The sequence below is a fragment of the Vigna umbellata genome, chromosome 8 (genome assembly GCF_029865625.1).
Source record: "Vigna umbellata cultivar VRB3 chromosome 8, Vumbellata_1.0, whole genome shotgun sequence".
NCBI classification, from domain to species: Eukaryota; Viridiplantae; Streptophyta; class Magnoliopsida; order Fabales; family Fabaceae; genus Vigna; species Vigna umbellata.
In genome coordinates, this window is record NC_142172.1 from 11,331,987 (window position 1) to 11,349,970 (window position 17,984).

General features: G+C 31.6%; 2 protein-coding genes across 2 annotated transcripts; one reads left to right on the forward strand and one right to left on the reverse strand.

Annotated features, from left to right (window-relative positions):
- The first annotated feature begins 2,391 nt into the window (after positions 1-2,391).
- On the forward strand, positions 2,392-8,943 carry LOC124849212 (putative carboxylesterase 17). The gene is made up of 2 exons (XM_047327114.2): positions 2,392-2,607; positions 8,127-8,943. The coding sequence occupies exons 1-2, from the start codon at positions 2,392-2,394 to the stop codon at positions 8,826-8,828; spliced, it is 918 nt and encodes a 305-aa protein (XP_047183070.2). The 3' UTR covers positions 8,829-8,943.
- Positions 8,944-9,218: 275 nt separating this feature from the next.
- Positions 9,219-14,525, reverse strand: NSN1 (GTP-binding family protein). The gene is made up of 9 exons (XM_047327112.2): positions 14,373-14,525; positions 14,037-14,281; positions 13,350-13,452; positions 13,074-13,247; positions 12,763-12,983; positions 11,252-11,516; positions 10,210-10,395; positions 9,880-10,091; positions 9,219-9,745 (listed from the first exon to the last, which is right to left on the reverse strand). Exons 1-9 carry the CDS (start codon positions 14,389-14,391, stop codon positions 9,380-9,382), a joined length of 1,791 nt encoding a protein of 596 aa, XP_047183068.2. The 5' UTR covers positions 14,392-14,525; the 3' UTR covers positions 9,219-9,379.
- Between the last annotated feature and the right edge of the window lie 3,459 nt (positions 14,526-17,984).

Below are 17,984 nucleotides of genomic sequence, written 5' to 3' on the forward strand. Positions count from 1 at the left end.
TGGTACGAATATTATATTATTCGACTTTCGGGTATCCGTTACCCACAAAAAATAATAATAATAATTTATATATTTTAAAGTTACTTTTTTTATTATTCTTAAAAGAAAGAAAGTTTTTCAATTAAAAATTACGTAATCCTAATTAAAAATCCTAATTGTTCAATAATTAGTTTCTTTCAAAAACTCTATTCAGAGTTTTTTCCCTAATATCTTCTTTTTTACATTTCTCGCGACCAAACCCAGAAGCTTCAAGCTTCTTCTCTATCTCTATTCTCGCGCGGACAACTCCGCTTGGAAAAAATATTTGTAGCTCGCACAAAGGAGGTGGTCTCGTGGTGGCAAAGACGGCAGTGCAGTGGTGGTGTGACTTCGGCAACGTTATCATCTTCCTTGATGCCTCGCGAGGGCACATGACCCTTCTTGTTCTTCTCCTTCCCTTCGTGCTAGTTTGTTGCGCAAGGAGGGAGGTTTCTTCTCGCTTCACTTTTCCTAGTTTGTCTTGTAGAGAGAGGGAGCTTCTATGTTTTACGGCAATTTCGCAACACAGTGGTCCAATTCTCATGTTTGGCTCACTATTTTGGTATTGAATTTTCTTTGTTTTTCCTCTGCATGTGGTGGCAAAATATTGGGGTTCTTATCTAGAATTGAGAGTTTTGAAATTGGGAATTTAAGGTTGTTGTTTCTCACAATTTAAGGTTAGGGTTCAGGCGATTGGGGTTTTTCCAGATATTGTTGAGTTTGGAGTTTTTTATCTTCTTTTCTGGTTTGGGAATTTTTGGGATTCTTGGTCTTGTAATTTTGGGGTTTTCTCTACGTTTCTGATGTTGGGGTTCTATGCATGCAATTTTGTTCTTCCAATTGAAGGTTACGTTAAATTTAATTAAAAAATTAAATTTTAATTTAATTTATATTATATTATATATATTTTGTAATTTTATTTTAAAAATGTATAAAATATATTTCTTTTAATTTTTGCGGGTACCTACAGGTTTTAAAATATCTGTGGATATTTTTAAGCGGATACTCGCGCAGGTAGCGGACGAGCTGCGGGTTGGATTTTTGTTTTACGAGTCGGGTTGCAGGTAGGCATTATCTGTGTCTAACCCAACCCATTGTCATCCATAATTCTAATTCACTTTTAAAGAAAAAATGTATTTGTTTTGCCTTATTTGATCGTAAAATATTAATTTCATAATGCTTTTTATCTCATGAGTTTTTTTATAGTCATTTTTTTATAAACATAAAAAGAAAGTTATCTATTATGTGTTTTTTTAATAATGAGTTTTTAACTGTGGCTTAATTATCATATATTTTTATTTTAATAATTACTTTCTCATTTTTTTTATTAGATTTTGATAAATTATTCTTTAGTCTTAAATGTAACATCCCAAAATATATAGTAAAAATTATATAAAATAGTAGTCATCATTGTAATATTATAGAACAGTTAAAGACTTGCAGATAAAGAGTTAATCTTATAGTCATCCAAAATGGCTATAAAATTTAAAACTTTATATACAATGGAGTATTTCAAAACTTATACAAAATAAAATAAACAGCCTAACTAAACTAGACAGTCGTATCATCACCCCCTAAGACCTGCTCCAGGGGCACCAAATCTATCTTTACTCACATCCAAAAGGATGATCATGGCAAAAGAAAACATCACACAACAAACATACAAACACAAGCAGAAGGGTGAGCTAGATATACTAAATCATATCATTAAAAATAGCATACAACATACAATTTTAATTCAAGTAAAGTAAACTGAATCACACATCCTAACATGTTATACTCTAGACCTGACTCGTCCGGACTTAGAATGAATTGTCGAGCTATGACGGTTTGTGCACTCGTGGTGGCCTCTACTACTTTGCAAAGTCATTGCCAATGGGTTTCAGCCTACCACACACACGAGGTTAGTCTATTCCGGGCCTTGAGGCATACTGGAAGCTCCCAAGACTAAGACCTCCTACTACTCCTCCCAACATGGTTCAATCCTCTCTATTTGAGAATGAAAGATCATTGGAGTTTCAGAATAACCCCCAAGACTGAGCTCCTGCATTCATTCAAAACAACTAAGTCTCACCAAGAGATTCTACCTTAGAATTTCCCTTTTACCACTTTGAATCACATACTTTTACTTGGCAACATCCTTAGTCATTTACATGTTACACACTTAATCATACTTCATATTTCAAACAACATTCCACATAATTCAAATCAAGACAAAGAACAAGGAGAGCAAACTAGATACACACCTTTCGCTCAGCGCACCCCACTCGCAGAGCGAAACCAGGATTTTCTCGCATAGCGACACAACTCGCTGTGCGAATTAACTCGCAGAGGTACCAGACCTCAACCCCTCGCATAGTGTCCCAAGTCGCTATGCGAAAGCTCAAACAGAGACCAATCATCCCAACTCACTCGCTGTGCGCCCTTTTTCGCTATTCGAATAAAATGGTAGTATTCCCAGACCCTAACCAGTCGCATAGCACCCCAATTCGCCATACAGATCGTCAAACAGATAGCAACTCTCTCAAACCATTGGCACAGCGCGTCTATTCGCTGTGCAAATGCCCTGGCAGAGAGCACCTCAGCAGGGTGACTCGCTATGCGAATAGATTCGTATAGCGAGTCTACATAATCTGCATAACTAAAATCTGCAGAATTATACAACTCAAACCTCCATTACCCATTCTAAATATTTTTCCCAACTTCTAACACTCCTAGATTGTATTATATACCTAATTAGACTTGTCTAAGTGATTCTAAACCTTACTAACACCAATCTAAAGTGATTATGAACCAAATCCTAGTCTAGAACATCAAATTTCTCAACTTAAAGACCCAAATTCAATTCTACCACTTTGTACATGTTTTTGACCATTTATATGACTCAAACAAGTCACAAATAACTTACCTAAATTGCCTCGATAGACCAAATGAGCCCTTGACCTCTAATTCTCAAATTCACTACCTCATTTCTTCTAAAATGCCCCAAAACACCATAATTCACTTAACCACCTACCTAATAACTATCATAACATATTTCACATCTCTAACAACTCAATTACAGCAGTATATCTCATCCAAATCAATTCACAGTTTTACATTTAGATATTCACATACATACAATTCAATCCACTCCAAAAATCCAAATTGTGCTTCAAACAGCAGAATTCAGCATATACAGATGTCATACAAATAATTTAAGAAAATATTTAACTCCCCTTACCTCAGAGATAAGCTGCCCAGCTCACAAGATTACTTCAACAGTACCTTGCACTGCAAGGAAACTTTACAGAAACCTACAAATCACCAATCAGTGATAGAGAACAGCTCTTAGAACCTAAATTGAGCTGAGAATTGAAGAAGAAAGCTACAAGACACATGCAACAACACAGTTTGCATGATCAAGACTCAAAAACATGCGAAGAAAAGGGGAAAAACAGCTTACCAGCTAGAATCAAGAAATTGATCGGTCAATTGTATAGCCCTCTACGCCGTGAACGTCTGGGCACCTCTTGGTCGTCAATCAAACAATTCAGTTGAGAGAAATCCTAGAGAGAAGGCAGAGAAAGAGTAGAGAATAGTGTCTTAGAGAGATGAAGTGTTTTAGATAATGAACCGAGCTTTAGAAAGTTCTATTTATTTTATAATATTATTTTTAAAGTAAAATGCTCGTCTCATTATTTTAATACATCTATCTACTCTATTACTCTATTTTCTAGATTCTTACATTAAACCTTTTTTTTTAAATAGATATGTTGATAAAGAATAAAATAATAGATTATTTTTTAAAAGTGATAAAAGAAAAATTGTCATTGAAGATGAAACAACATTTTTTCATATATTCTGAAGCATGACATTAATGACCTAATTATTCAATTGAAAGAGTTCTTTCTTAAAATTCAAAGAATTATAGATGAGACACTAGCACAAAAATGTCATATAATGTTACTCATTTAGGTCAATCCATTAGAAGTCCAACATAAGACATGACCGATGATGTTTTTGTAAATAAGATATCAAAGTTTAAGTTGACTCAATCAAAGTTTAACATCAATTGACATCGGTCCCCTTATCCCCAACATTAAAATAAAGAATGACATCGACCCACTACATATTAGACGTCAATGGACATCGATGCAAGCATTCTTCGACATAAAATTGCATTTTAAATCAAACCTAGCGTATTTTTTAATCATTGTTCTTTCATGACACCTTCAAACATTCATCCCTAGCAATGACGAGAACGAGCTTTATAGTTAAGTTTTTCTTCCTTTTCCACCATTGAACTTCTTGTACTTTCATTTATAGATTCATTTATGTGTAAAAAACCAATTGATTTTCCTTTTCATCCCGTTCATCTTCATTTTCATTTTGAAAGAGAAAAGAGTGATGGCAATGGCATACTAGGCAAGCTTTGCAACGGTGGCGACAAGCCTATTCCACCATCCATCCAACTTCATTCTCGATTTCGCTAAGAATGACAATTCCCGTTGCACTTTGTCCCTTTTTCCTTGTATGTGATATTGATTATTAGATTTTTTTTTTCTTTGTCATTATTGTTTTTATCTTAGACAATTTTTTAAATTGGTTTTCTTTGTCATTTTTTTGTTTTAATTAAATTTTTAAAATATTTGTAGTATTAGATTTAGACTTATTATTAGATGTTGTATATTTAAATAATTTTATATTTGTTAAGATTTATTATAATTCTAGTTAATCATTAAGCTATTAGTTCTCGTTTGAGATTTGGTACAAATGATTAAATTTTTAATCGTTTGTATTAAATCTTGAATTTTCCAATCAAACAGTTTGTAAAAAATATTTATCATAATTCCTTATAACTTGTACATTGAGGTTTACACCTAAATTTGATTATATTTTAGTTGAAACCATTTTTTGTTGTTCTTCATATGCATACTTGATTATGGTCATGAGTGATCACTTTCATTTTTTGTACTTCAGAGACCAGTGTGAAATGTTACTAAAATTTTGTCAAATTTATGATGTTTGATTTCTATTGTAGAAGTGTTAGAAAATTATGATAAATATTATTCCTGAATGGGTAGGACATCACCTTGTTAAACTTAAAAATTCGAGATTGATCGAGTTTTTCATGAACATAATATAAATCAAAATTAAATGAATAAAAGTCACATTAGTAAAGAGTATGAAAATGAAGTTTTTAAATTCTTGCAATATGTTCAAGAACACAAAATCTCAATGAACACGGGACATAATTTTGCCCCTGTGTTCGTTATCTTAATCAAATACATCAGAACTTGGGCATAATGTGTGTTCATCTTTAGTATAGTGATGAGTTATACAGTTTAGACTTAACATGAAAAAGTATTATACAAGCCTACAATATCACAAGGAACAAATTATGTTAATAAATCGATGAATGATCATTTAGAAGACATGGTATGCGATGTTGAGAAAATGTTGAAAAAACTCATTTATACTATTCTCTTAATTAGGAAGAATTGTACCCAAAATGTGATAACTTTACACAACTATCAACAACTTTAAAATTGTTCAGTAAACATTATCCTCACTTCCTCTCCTATTCTCACAATAGTCTTAATTGTTGTAACATAAGGTTTTGGAAACTCTTCTCTTTGAAGAGTTGTCTCGTAGAACTAAACTTTCAATAAAGGTGGGAAAAAATCGATATCTTTAAATTTAATTTATAATTATCAAATTCATATTGTTTTGAATTTATTTTAATAGATTTATCTAGTTGAAATCAACAACTTTTTATATAGGTCCAACCCAACTAACTGGATTTGGATTAGATAATTGTTGCATTTTAAAAACGACAGTTGCTCCCTCCACCACCACCGAATGCTCCCTACACCACCCCATACCAATTTTGCCCTTCTCTAAAACGGATGTCAACATCCGTTTCACCTTCAACGGATGTTGACATCCGTCCGTTCATATATTTTATATTTTAATTTATTTTTTTATTTAAAAAGAAAAAAAAATCTTCAACGAATGTGGCGACATCCGTTAACGGATTGCCACATCCGTTTTAATAAAATTTTCAAAACTTTTTTTTATTATTTAAATAATAATATACAAAATAAATTAATAATAATTATTTTGTTAAAATAAAATAAAATTAATTCATAAATAATTAAGTAATAATTTTAAATTAATTAAATAATATTTATATATTAATTTAAAATATAATAAATTAAAAACTAAAAATTTAAAAAGAAAAAACTTCATGAATGTTACCACATCCACTTTAATAAATTTTTAAAAACTATTTTATTATTTAAATAATAATACATAAATTAAATTAATAATAATTATTTTATTAAATAAAATAAAATTAATTTATAATTAATTAAATAATAATTTTAAAAAAATTAAATAATATTTATATATTAATTTAAAATATAGTAAAATAAAAACTAAAAATTTTAAAAAGAAAAAAATTTCACCGGATGTTACGGATAACATCCGTATCAGTTTTAATAAATTTTTAAAAAGTATTTTAATTATTATTTAAAATAATAATACATAAATTAAATTAATAATAATTATTTTGTTAAATAAAATAAAATTAATTTATAAATAATTAAGTAATAATTTTTAAAAAAATTAAATAATATTTATATGTTAATTTAAAAACTTAAAAAAACTAAAAATTTTAAAAAAAAACTAAACGGATGTGAGACATGGATACATCCGTTGAAGAAAAAAAGAGGTGTAGGATATTTTAAAATATAAAGAATAGTTTTGGAATTTAAAAAAAGTGTGGTGGTGCAGGAAGAAATGTGTGGGTGGTGTAGGAAGTAACCCTCTTTAAAAACTTACTATGAAAATGAAGTTAGGTCAATTTGGTATGTAAAAAATTAAGTAAATCAAACTTAGGGAAGTTAGGACCAAGATGGTTGAACCAACTTATGCAATGTTGAAAAAGATTGGGCTTGAGTCATGCAAAGTTAGACAAGGTTGGGCCTAAGACAAAATAATTTTGGTATTGTACCCGATCAAAATCCTAAAACCTAATTCCATCAATCATTTTTAATTTGTTTCGCTATTTTACATCTAGTATTGATTTATTAAAAATGATTTATTGGCCTATTTACAACTCTGGTTTATTTCCATAAAGTAATTATAATTACTTTTAAGTTATTAATGGTAATCATACTATATGAATTGTCAGAAATTTAATTTGTGTTAATTTCATCTATTTCATCGGTTGATGAAAATGTTAATACATCGGCAAAACAATTTGCAATGTATAGGTTTAATTAGTTGATAACAAAAATATAAAATGAATAACAAAAAACATATTTCTTTTTCAATTTTTTAATATAATTTTATTTTTAACCGAAGTTAATTATAAAACTATTTATACCATTTATAATTTATCATTTCCAAGATAAAAACTGTTTTAACTGGGTTTTATTAATAGAGATTATAATAAGTTCTGTGTTTCAATGGAGTTTATTAACAGAGGTTACAATAACTTCTAGTAGTAAAGTTCATTTCTCTCGTCTCTCTTTTTTCACAATCACCCTTACTCGTTTTTTTATCCTCTGAAAACACTATTTGTACCTTCTCTGCAAATCTTCTCTAGTTTCGAATTTCTGAGTCATCCTACCAAAGGATTAGTTGCTTTACTCTAAAATTAGTTGGATTAATTCTTAGTGATGTTTTTATGTATATTATTGATGTTAATTCCACTGAGTGAAAGTAGGAGTGTAATAAATAGGAAAGAGATAAAAATAGAGTGAGAGCAGAATAAATAAAAGAGATGTTAAGTGTTGATTAAGTTAATCTGTCTCTGTCTCTTCAGCCATTCCACCTACTCACAACACAATCATTAAATTTCATGTACAAGGTATCACACATTTACATTTAGACTTAAATGTTTACTTCGTTCCATGTTAAGAGGTGAATTTCTGTTTAGTATCCAGTTTTAAAAATGTATCTATTGAGTCTCAAAGTTGTAAAAAGTGTATAAATGAAGTCCCCTCCGTTAAATTGGCTTAAACGGAGTTAACTCCGTAATGACGTGGCTTCGTTTTTTTTTCTCTCTCCTCTGTTATTCCTGCCATCTTTTTCTCTCTCTTCCTGCCATGCGATAGTGGTTCAAAAGAGAAGCACAGAACATCTCCGATGCGCAAAAGTGGTGGCTGACTCACTGCGACATGTCTTCCGTTTTCCTCGCCGGTGATAGTGCAGGCGCCAACATAGCTTATAATGTGGCCACCCGCATGGGATCATCATCATCGTCATCATCAAACACGACGACACCATTATCTCTCAAGGGTGTCGTACTGATCCAACCTTTCTTTGGAGGAGAAGAAAGAACTAGCTCTGAGAAGCATTTCCTTCAGCCACCCAATTCGGCGCTCACTTTATCCGTTTCCGACACTTACTGGCGCTTGGCGCTTCCTCTTGGAGCCACCCGTGACCACCCATATTGCAACCCTCTTGCACATGGCACGGTCAAGTTGAGAGATTTGAGGGTTTCTTCCATTATGGTGTGCGTTTCAGAAATGGATATACTGAAAGATAGGAACTTGGAGTTCTCAAAAGCTTTGGCTAAAGCAGGAAAAAGGGTTGAAACAGTTCTTTTCAAAGGCGTAGGCCATGCCTTCCAAGTGCTGCATAATTACCAGCTTTCACATTCCCGAACCCAAGAAATGATAACCCATATCAGAAACTTCGTTGGAAGCCACGTCATTACGGAGCAGAAAGAGAAAAAGAGGGTAGAAATATCAGAGGAGAGAGAAAAAAAACGAAGCCACGTCATTACGGAGTTAACTCTGTTTAAGCCAATTTAACGGAGGGGACTTCATTTATACACTTTTTACAACTTTGGGACTCAATAGATACATTTTTAAAACTGGGTACTAAACAGAAATTCACCTCTTAACATGAGGACGAAGTAAGCATTTTAGCCTTACATTTATTTATCTCCACTTTACCTTTAAGTGATTTCAAATAGGATTTTCATTTCATATAATAGTTAAAATCCATGACTAGATGTTTGATGAAATATGAATTTCATATCTATTTTTTAATGTAGTTTATAATCATTGAACAAACAATATTAACTCTCAATTTAGTGTATTTTAAGAGTGGTATCATTATTAAATTTTTCGGGGATTATTATAGAAATTTGACGGATAATAAATGTGTGAAGACTAGTATTGCAATAATTAACAACAAAGTGCAAAAGTTGTCTTAAAATTGCATATAATTTAATAATGGTTTATATAAACTCTTACAAAGATCAAAATTCATAACTCAAATTATACAGATCTTGCAGATACCTCAGAGAAAAAGCAAAACCTTATATCATCTTTAAATAATGAATATGCTGGCTTGTTCATCATTCATCAATTTGGATAGCAGACATAGGCACTTCAGAGTTGACTGGTTCATCATCACCATCCTCACTCTGGCTGTCTTCAGAATCCATGGAGGCTTCCTTTTGGAAGTAATCAGTTTTGAAATCGTAATCACCATCCATGGGATCCGAAGAGGCGGAAGCTTTCTTATCCTTTTTTCTTTTCTTCTTCTCTGCGCGCCTCAGTTTTGTATTAAGCATACCGTCTGCAGCATATAATTTTTCATTTTGCCTACTTGCAGCACTGTTATCCTTGTTCTTCCCACCACCATCTTCCATGGATTCATCCACCTCAGCCACATTTCCGGGATCTTCGCCTTGGTCAGCTGACTTGGTTTGTGTCTCATCCTACAAGAGAAGATAATGCTTTAATTAGTAAGTGTGAAAACACTAAAATTTCCCGCATACAATTCACATCAACAATAGTCAACTCCCTAGGCATCTTCTCCTAAGTCCAAACGGTTTCAATTCAACAAACAAACCTCCAACATCATTTCAGTAAGATTGAGAGGGTGACTTGAAGGAACTTCAACAGCATTGAAGTCATCAACAGATTTAAGACTCCCAATAAATGAAGATTCATTGTTGTAGACTTCATCAACGTTAAACTCTTTTGCAAATTCAGAAACTATCTTCGTCTCCGAAGGTTCACCTTGATCCCTATTTGGGGGCATGGTATAATACTGAATTTTACCTGAAATATACAAACAGAAAGAGAAATTTCAGTGTTTAGTTCTTCCTCAATTTTAACTTCAACTCAGAAAAGTAATCAGTTCTCTGATCATAATTTAAGAAATTCCATGTATCCGTACCCTCGTTCCAGTCATGAAGAATGATTCTTGCAGCAGCAGCAACGTCAACTATTCCACCCTTTTTGAGTTTGCCCCTGACTGTAGCTACCTTCCGCAGAAAGTCGTCAACATCACCTACATTGAAACTGGGAATCTTGTACAGAGTTACAAGCTGCTCGGGCATACAGAGCTTTAGAATTTCCTTCACTGCGTTGTCCAAGTTAAAAAGAAAAGGAATAAGTCTTTCAAATTTACTTAACAAGAGCAAGTACAGCTTAAATCAGGATTTTCCATAAATAACATAATTGTATCATGCAAACTTCTAAGCGTTTAGGAAATTAGAATTCTCATTACTAAATCAAACATTAATTTATATCTAAATAAAATGTAAAACAACCAGAGTTTTAAAACAAGACAATAGGAAACATAATCCAACAGCCTGTGCATAAAATAACCGAACGTTCCACTACACCACCTATCAGTTGCATTATTAAAACCGAACAGAAGTCTGTTTTATAACCAGGATAAGGTTACAAGATTTAATGAAAGGGTGATTTTATCACCGACATCCTGACTCTGGTAGATCAAACCACACAAAACCATAATATTATATACAGCGCCCAATGACTACCCTCATTCACACTATCATTGTTAACACAAGTAAACGCAAGTTTGAAAATATTTCAAATAATTGAATTTATAACTGAAAGTCATTCTATTAGAGAAAATGGATGAATAGAGGATAAGAAATTTACACAAAACCAGATATTAAATAAAAATGTACAATGGGCCAATAGCACTTCTGTTGAAAAAAAACATAACATGTTTAAGGACAAAGTGCGACCCTTATATATGCAGTCACTCGTCAAACCAAATGCACCAAAAAATAGCAAAATCTACAAATTGTTGTAAAATTGATTAGTATTTCTTCAATGTCACGAGCTCATTTTCTTTTACTATTTTTTCATGTAAAATTCCTATAAATCTTCTACCATTCATTTCAACTAAATGCAAATAAACACATGAATAACCAGATAATAAGGAGGGAAATGACTTAGTATACCTGGGCTAATTGGATCCTCTAACTTCTCAATCCTCTTGCAATTTTTTAAGGCAATGGAAGCATCATTTTCTTGAGACTTCAGCATAACAACACCAGGGCAATCTAGCAACTTAACATTTTTGTCCAATTGCACCTCTTGCATTGATCTTGTTAACCCCGGAGTAGAGCCAACATTGACAACATGACACCTTTTTAAACTATTAATAAGGCTACTCTTACCCACATTGGGCAAGCCAATCAAACCCACAGTGATTGACTTTTTGATCTGTCAAGGCAAGGAAGCAAAACAACCAAAAAATGAATGATCTAAAATCAAAGGACAAAAGCATAAAAAACAAAACAATTAATGGATAAGCAATAGACATCATATACTAGAAAAAGAAACTACACCAGGGAAAATAAAAAATCAGTCAAATGCAAAATTCCCAAAAGATAGGAATGATAACCCGTGAAGATGCACACTAAAGCATACTCTTCCAACTTGAAATCTTTATATTTAGTTTTGCAGTGTGATTGGCGAAAAGTCGACACATTCATGCACAAGCAAACAAATGGATGTCAGAGATCAATGTCACCTACATGACTAAATAAAACGTATATATGTCTGTATGCATGTATACATGCATGTGTGTTGTGCATGCTTTTAACTAGGTGCAAACTTCACTCTTTTGTGTACATTTAAATTAGACCTAAACCGACATATCTATTATCCTGATTCTAAAAAGAATATATATTTGGATAACAAAATCATTTTCAACAGAAAATAGCACCAACACCACAATGGTATGAAAAACATCCCTATTTAAAAAGATTGATACTTATCTTACACTAGAAGTGATGATTCAGAAAAAGGCATCAGCAATATAGTGAACATCAATGCCAACAATTCTCAAGTCCCAACTAGAGGTGATATCATTTTAGGAGCAAGTACGATAGACATAGACTTTAGTAATAATTTAATTTCTACTAATATGTGAAAAAAAAAAGTGTGATCTACCACTTTATTTTTCTTTTTGAGCTGGTGCACAATACACATCCACCTGCAAGCATTTCTTCAAATTGAATCCAAAAGTAAGTGACATAAAAAATGAAAACCAACCCACTTAGGCTCTTCACTTCTCCCTATATTTATACTATAAATTTATTTGCAAAACCTTCCGATTTTATATTTGGTTCAACATTTAAGTTTGCCAATTTGTCAACATTCAAGTTTGTTTTTCCAGTAAAGGCATCCTTTACTGTGTAATTTTCATGTTGAGCTAGTGTATCCAATGCACATTAGCAAGAATGCATGGAAACACATACACAACCATACACACCGGACAAAAAAAGACAGCAGCAAATACATGAGGGTTTCTCAATCATATATCAGATAATAATTTCATAGAGGGAAGCACAACACGGGAATAAAAATTGTAACTGTCAAATGATTCACATACAACTAATTCAACACAAAACTTTCATTATGAAATTGCAATTTTACAAACAGTCATCACCATTAAATCTGTTACCTCATGACTTCTTGAGTAATTCTTCAACAATTTGAGTAGAGTATCAGCTCCAAGACAATCACTTAGTTGCAAAACATCACTTGATTTGGCTTTGACTTTCTTAGAAGATATCCACCCTAAGTTTGATCTTTGTTGTTGTGTGCTACACTTGAAGGCCACAGTAGGTAATTCTTCTCTAAGGTACTTGAGCCACTTTTCTAAAGCTTCTTTAGGCACAAGATCTATTATAAGGATCAAATGATTAGCCAATGCAAAAATAAATATTCCAAAATGGAGAAAGGAGACAAAATGAAATGTGATCAGTAAACTACCGATTTTATTTAAAAGCAACACGAGACGTTTATCAGGCCCCGATTTCATCACCATGTTTTCTATCTCAGGACAGCGAGTCCCCAGAGGATCCCGGGCATCAAGGACCTCCAGTAAGACATCAGAGGCTTCAATAACCTTAACAAGATCCTTGTAAAAGGCTCTATCTGAGCTATCTATGCAATAAAAAAAACCAAAAATAACAATTGTAAGAACATAGGCAAGAAAGCATTTGATAGTTCAACCAAACTGTCAGGAAATTACAAATAAATACACACCTCTGGTCCTCACGGCAGTACCAAAATCATTACTATTTCTTCTAGAATCCTCTGGCAAAGTATCACCTTCCTCCTCTAGCAAGCCCAATTTCCTTTTACGAGCCTGAAACAAGTAATGAATAGTAAGTTCCTAACTGCAAGAGAAACAGAAATCACAAATGACTAATTTCTTCGTAGAAGTCTTCTCTTTCCCATCCCAGTTTGAATTAGACATCAATCAGCACTGATATAATAATACAAAAAAAAAACACTTCAATGTACCAATAATCAAAACACCCTCATTATCATCTCTCTCTTTCTCCTATTACATTACACCACCAATCATTCCTACACTTCTCTCACTAGGAACAATCAAAACCCAACTGTCCATGAATCACTTTCTACAAAAACAAGGTTTATATATTTATTTAACTTATGAGGTAACATAACAAATACTTAATTCAAAAGAAATAATTTTTGGGGGCTTAATTGATCCTCTCACAATCTTATATTTATAAGAATAAATTAATACACAAATCCAGGTTAATCCTAGACACACTATAATCAAGATAAATAGGGTAATCCTAAACACACTATAATGATACACTATAATGATGATAAAATAGGATAAATATCCTAACACAAATCATAATCGATAATAAAAAAAAATGCACGAAATGTGGAGTTTAATAAATATAAAGCAATTACCCTTTCCTTGCGTTCAGCTTTCTTTTGCTCCAATTCCTCAATGGCCTTGGCTCTTCGAGCTTCAAGGGCTTTGAGTTCCTGTTCCTTAAAGGGCCAATCGTTGGGAATACCAGGATCCTTCTCAACCTTCTTTTTTCCACTCAGCCGAAGCTTCTTAGCTTCCTTCGCCTTTTTTTTGTTGTGCTCCTTCACTTTCCGGATCACCTTGTACTTCTTCTTCAACGAAACCCTCTTACTCTTACTCTCTGCAACGCAACAGTTTCACCACAATAATAAAAAAACAATTACATCATTGCACACTACTGGAATCAAAGAACAGGATTAGGGTTTTCTTACTTTTGCTCTTCTTCACCATTTTGTGTTTTCTACCGTCACAGGATAAAAATGATAATCACGTCAGAAGAAAAATCGAGAGAAGAAGCCAAAAGATTTGAAGGGGGCGGTGGAGAGAATAGAGAAGAGGGTGAAGGAGTGTATTGTATAATTAGGGTTTTGGGCCGGGTTTATTGTTATTTAAAATTTAAAATGTAAAACTATATTAAATTTGAAATTCAATAAAATTTGTTCTTTTGATTTTATTATTATTTATCAAATAGTGATATGAGATAATCTTTTATATGCTTATCTTTTGATATACTAAAACCATGAATTTTAATATGCCTAGATTTTTTTAATAAGAAAATATACTTAATTAAATATATTGTAATAAAACTATATAATGTAACAAAAAATTTAAAAGCGATTTTCTTAGACTAACTTAAGCCAAATCTATTAATATTTTGTGCTTAAGTAATTTCGCACGTGTTTCTGATAAATACTAATTAGCAGTAAGATTACAAATTATAATTTTATTATTATTATAATGTAGTACATATTTAGCTTCCACAATTGAATTTTATTAAAATATAAATTTATATATATATATATATATATATATATATATATATATATATATATATATATATATATATATATATATATATATATATATATATATGCGTGTGTGTGTTGTGTAAATATCATTATATTTTAAAATTCTATTAATGAATAATTTATATATTTATTATATATGTGAATTCTTTATACTAATGAAAACACAATTCTAACCCTTCTACTTATTTATACTCATCGTTATAGAACTATATTAGTCTTTAATTGTTTATAAAATAAAATAAACAAATCTCTTTTAACAGTCATAAACTTAAATAAAATAAAATGAACAAAAAATTATAAGATAGGATAACTATAAGAGTAAATATACAATAATTATCCACTTTTATATCTATTTGATATCTAATATAAAAGTAAAATAATTATAAAAATATAAATTTTTATATCTTTTTAAAAAAGAAATAAATAAAAAATAAGAAAGAATAATATCTAAAAGATTTATGTACGTGAAATAATCATGATTATAATTTTATGTTCCTTAAAAACTAATATTTTAATTCAGATTTTGTGTATAAAAAATATTTATTTACGTTATCATTATTCATCCAAAATATTCTCATGAAAGCTATGTAACTGATATAATCAATATTAATTCACTAGTATATAGAAGAACTTTTTTGTATTCATAAAATACGGTTTATGAAAGAATAAGAGAATAATAAAAATTAGAATAATAAGATCTTATAAATTATAACAATTATAAAAACATATAAACTGCATAAAATATTTTAGGTAAAAAAATAATCAGTTTGTTAATTATAATTTAAAAAATTTATTAAACTTTGATAAGAGATAATGAAATATTTTAACAATATTTATAGTTAAAATATTATTAGAATGATATTTATATATAATATACTATAGATAATATATAATATAATACATAATATATAAACATAAATATAATCGATAATGTATAATATATAAATGTATAGATTTGAGACTAATATATGATGTAAGATGTAAAATATTATTAAAATAAAATATTATATATATGATAATAAAATCTTATAAGATAACAAACCTTCAATATATACACCTCTAGAATCATCTAGTCTCCCATCTACTTTCTCTCACATCTTACTCAAACAATCAAAAAGACTGTTCTTAAGCACACACTGTTCTTAAGCACACACTATTAAGATGATTATTGCAAAGAGAAAAACAACACATACCAAACAACACAAAGCAATGATAATATAGTGGTATAACATATCATCATAACACAATAAACATTTCATTATACATTATATTACACACATAATAAACATTCATCCTAAACATGCCACAGACTTAGACTTGACCATTCGGATACAGTATGAATGTCGAACTATGGTGGTTCCTGCACTTGTGATGACATCTACTGCTTTATAGAGCCATTGCCAATAGGTTTCACCCTACCACTCACAAGGTTAGTCCTCAAACGCCCATTTACCAATTGGAGAAAGGTCCATCAGGCTAAGACCTCCTGCTACTCTCCACGACATAATCATCCATCTCTACTTGAATTGGGGTTATTGAGAGTGTCAGGATAAACCACCAATACAAAGCTCCATACATTCATACAACAACAACACAAGGCACCACCATGTATCCTCTCCACGAGAATCATGAAATTACGTCCATTAATCATTTACTTAATCAACCACATATTCATCATCAACATATCTGTCTCATAATCATATATATATATATATATATATATATATATATATATATATATATATATATATATATATATATATACATATATATACACACACACATACATATACTTCACACAAACATTACATATTATCACATGAAACCTCGGATTATACATTAAACAACCAGAAACACCCATACAAGGCATCAAAAGTCACATAATAATACAATTTTTTCATGGCATCTTGATTCTCATATTTAGGTAAGAAAAACAGCTTTGAAACCCTTATCGACAGCTCCAAATGGGTCCCAAACCCCCAAAATGACCTAAAAACGTCTAAAACTGACATCCAAAACCTTGAAAACCCCCCGAAACAGGTGCAATGATGCTCAACTGCACCCAGTGGCACTCGGGCACCTAGGCTTGGCGCTCGGGCGCCCAGGGCTCGCGCTCGGGCGCCCAGGGCTGGCACTCGGGTGCCCAGGGCTGGCACTCAGCACCTTGGCCACTAGAAATGAGCGCTTAGGGTCCTGTTTGAGCGCTCAACGCTATTAGTAAAATCAAGACTCAATTTTCTCACTCTGAATACTTTACCCCCAACTTCTAAAGGCCTCTAGACCTTCCAAACCTTGTGAAAACTCTGAAAACATTGTTGTAACTTAAAATGACTCATTAAAACCTAATTTCTCTCCTATAAGCTACCTAAACTCAATTCTACACTTTCTAACCTCCGTATCAGTTTACAAACTGCATGACCAAGTCTAAATACACTTGTTAGCATACTCCTACACCTCAAAATACTCACAGTCATTCTATTTCAAAATATCACCATGTAAAACATCAATTTATACCAAAATCACTCAAGAACTCACCCCAAGATGACACAAACTGTTCTACACCAGATTTTTCTCACTTAACAACTTAGACAAGTCCTAATAGGTCTCATATCATCCTCCCAACTGCCCAAAACTGTTTACACTCATTACTTCAAAATCTTACTACTCAAAACCCCATTTTTACAATAAAAACACCTTAAAACTTCAACAAATCACTACCCTTTTCTTCTATAACAAATTTTAATCCACTAACACCTCTAACAAGTCTTAAATTACTTCATAACAGCCTTAAGTATCACCCTAGGTCATGTGTCTTTTTGTGGTTCTGGATAATATTTTTACTATGTTTTTATTGTGGAGTCTAGTTATATGTGTTTAGGGAGTTGTGGGAAATGGGTTTGTTCTATTTCTACTATGCATGGTCTTTTAGGGTTTGTGTTTATTTAACTGACTTTTTTTTAGTATTTCTCTTTAAGGCTTTGTTCATTTGAATGGATTTGGGGGAGAGTGATTGAG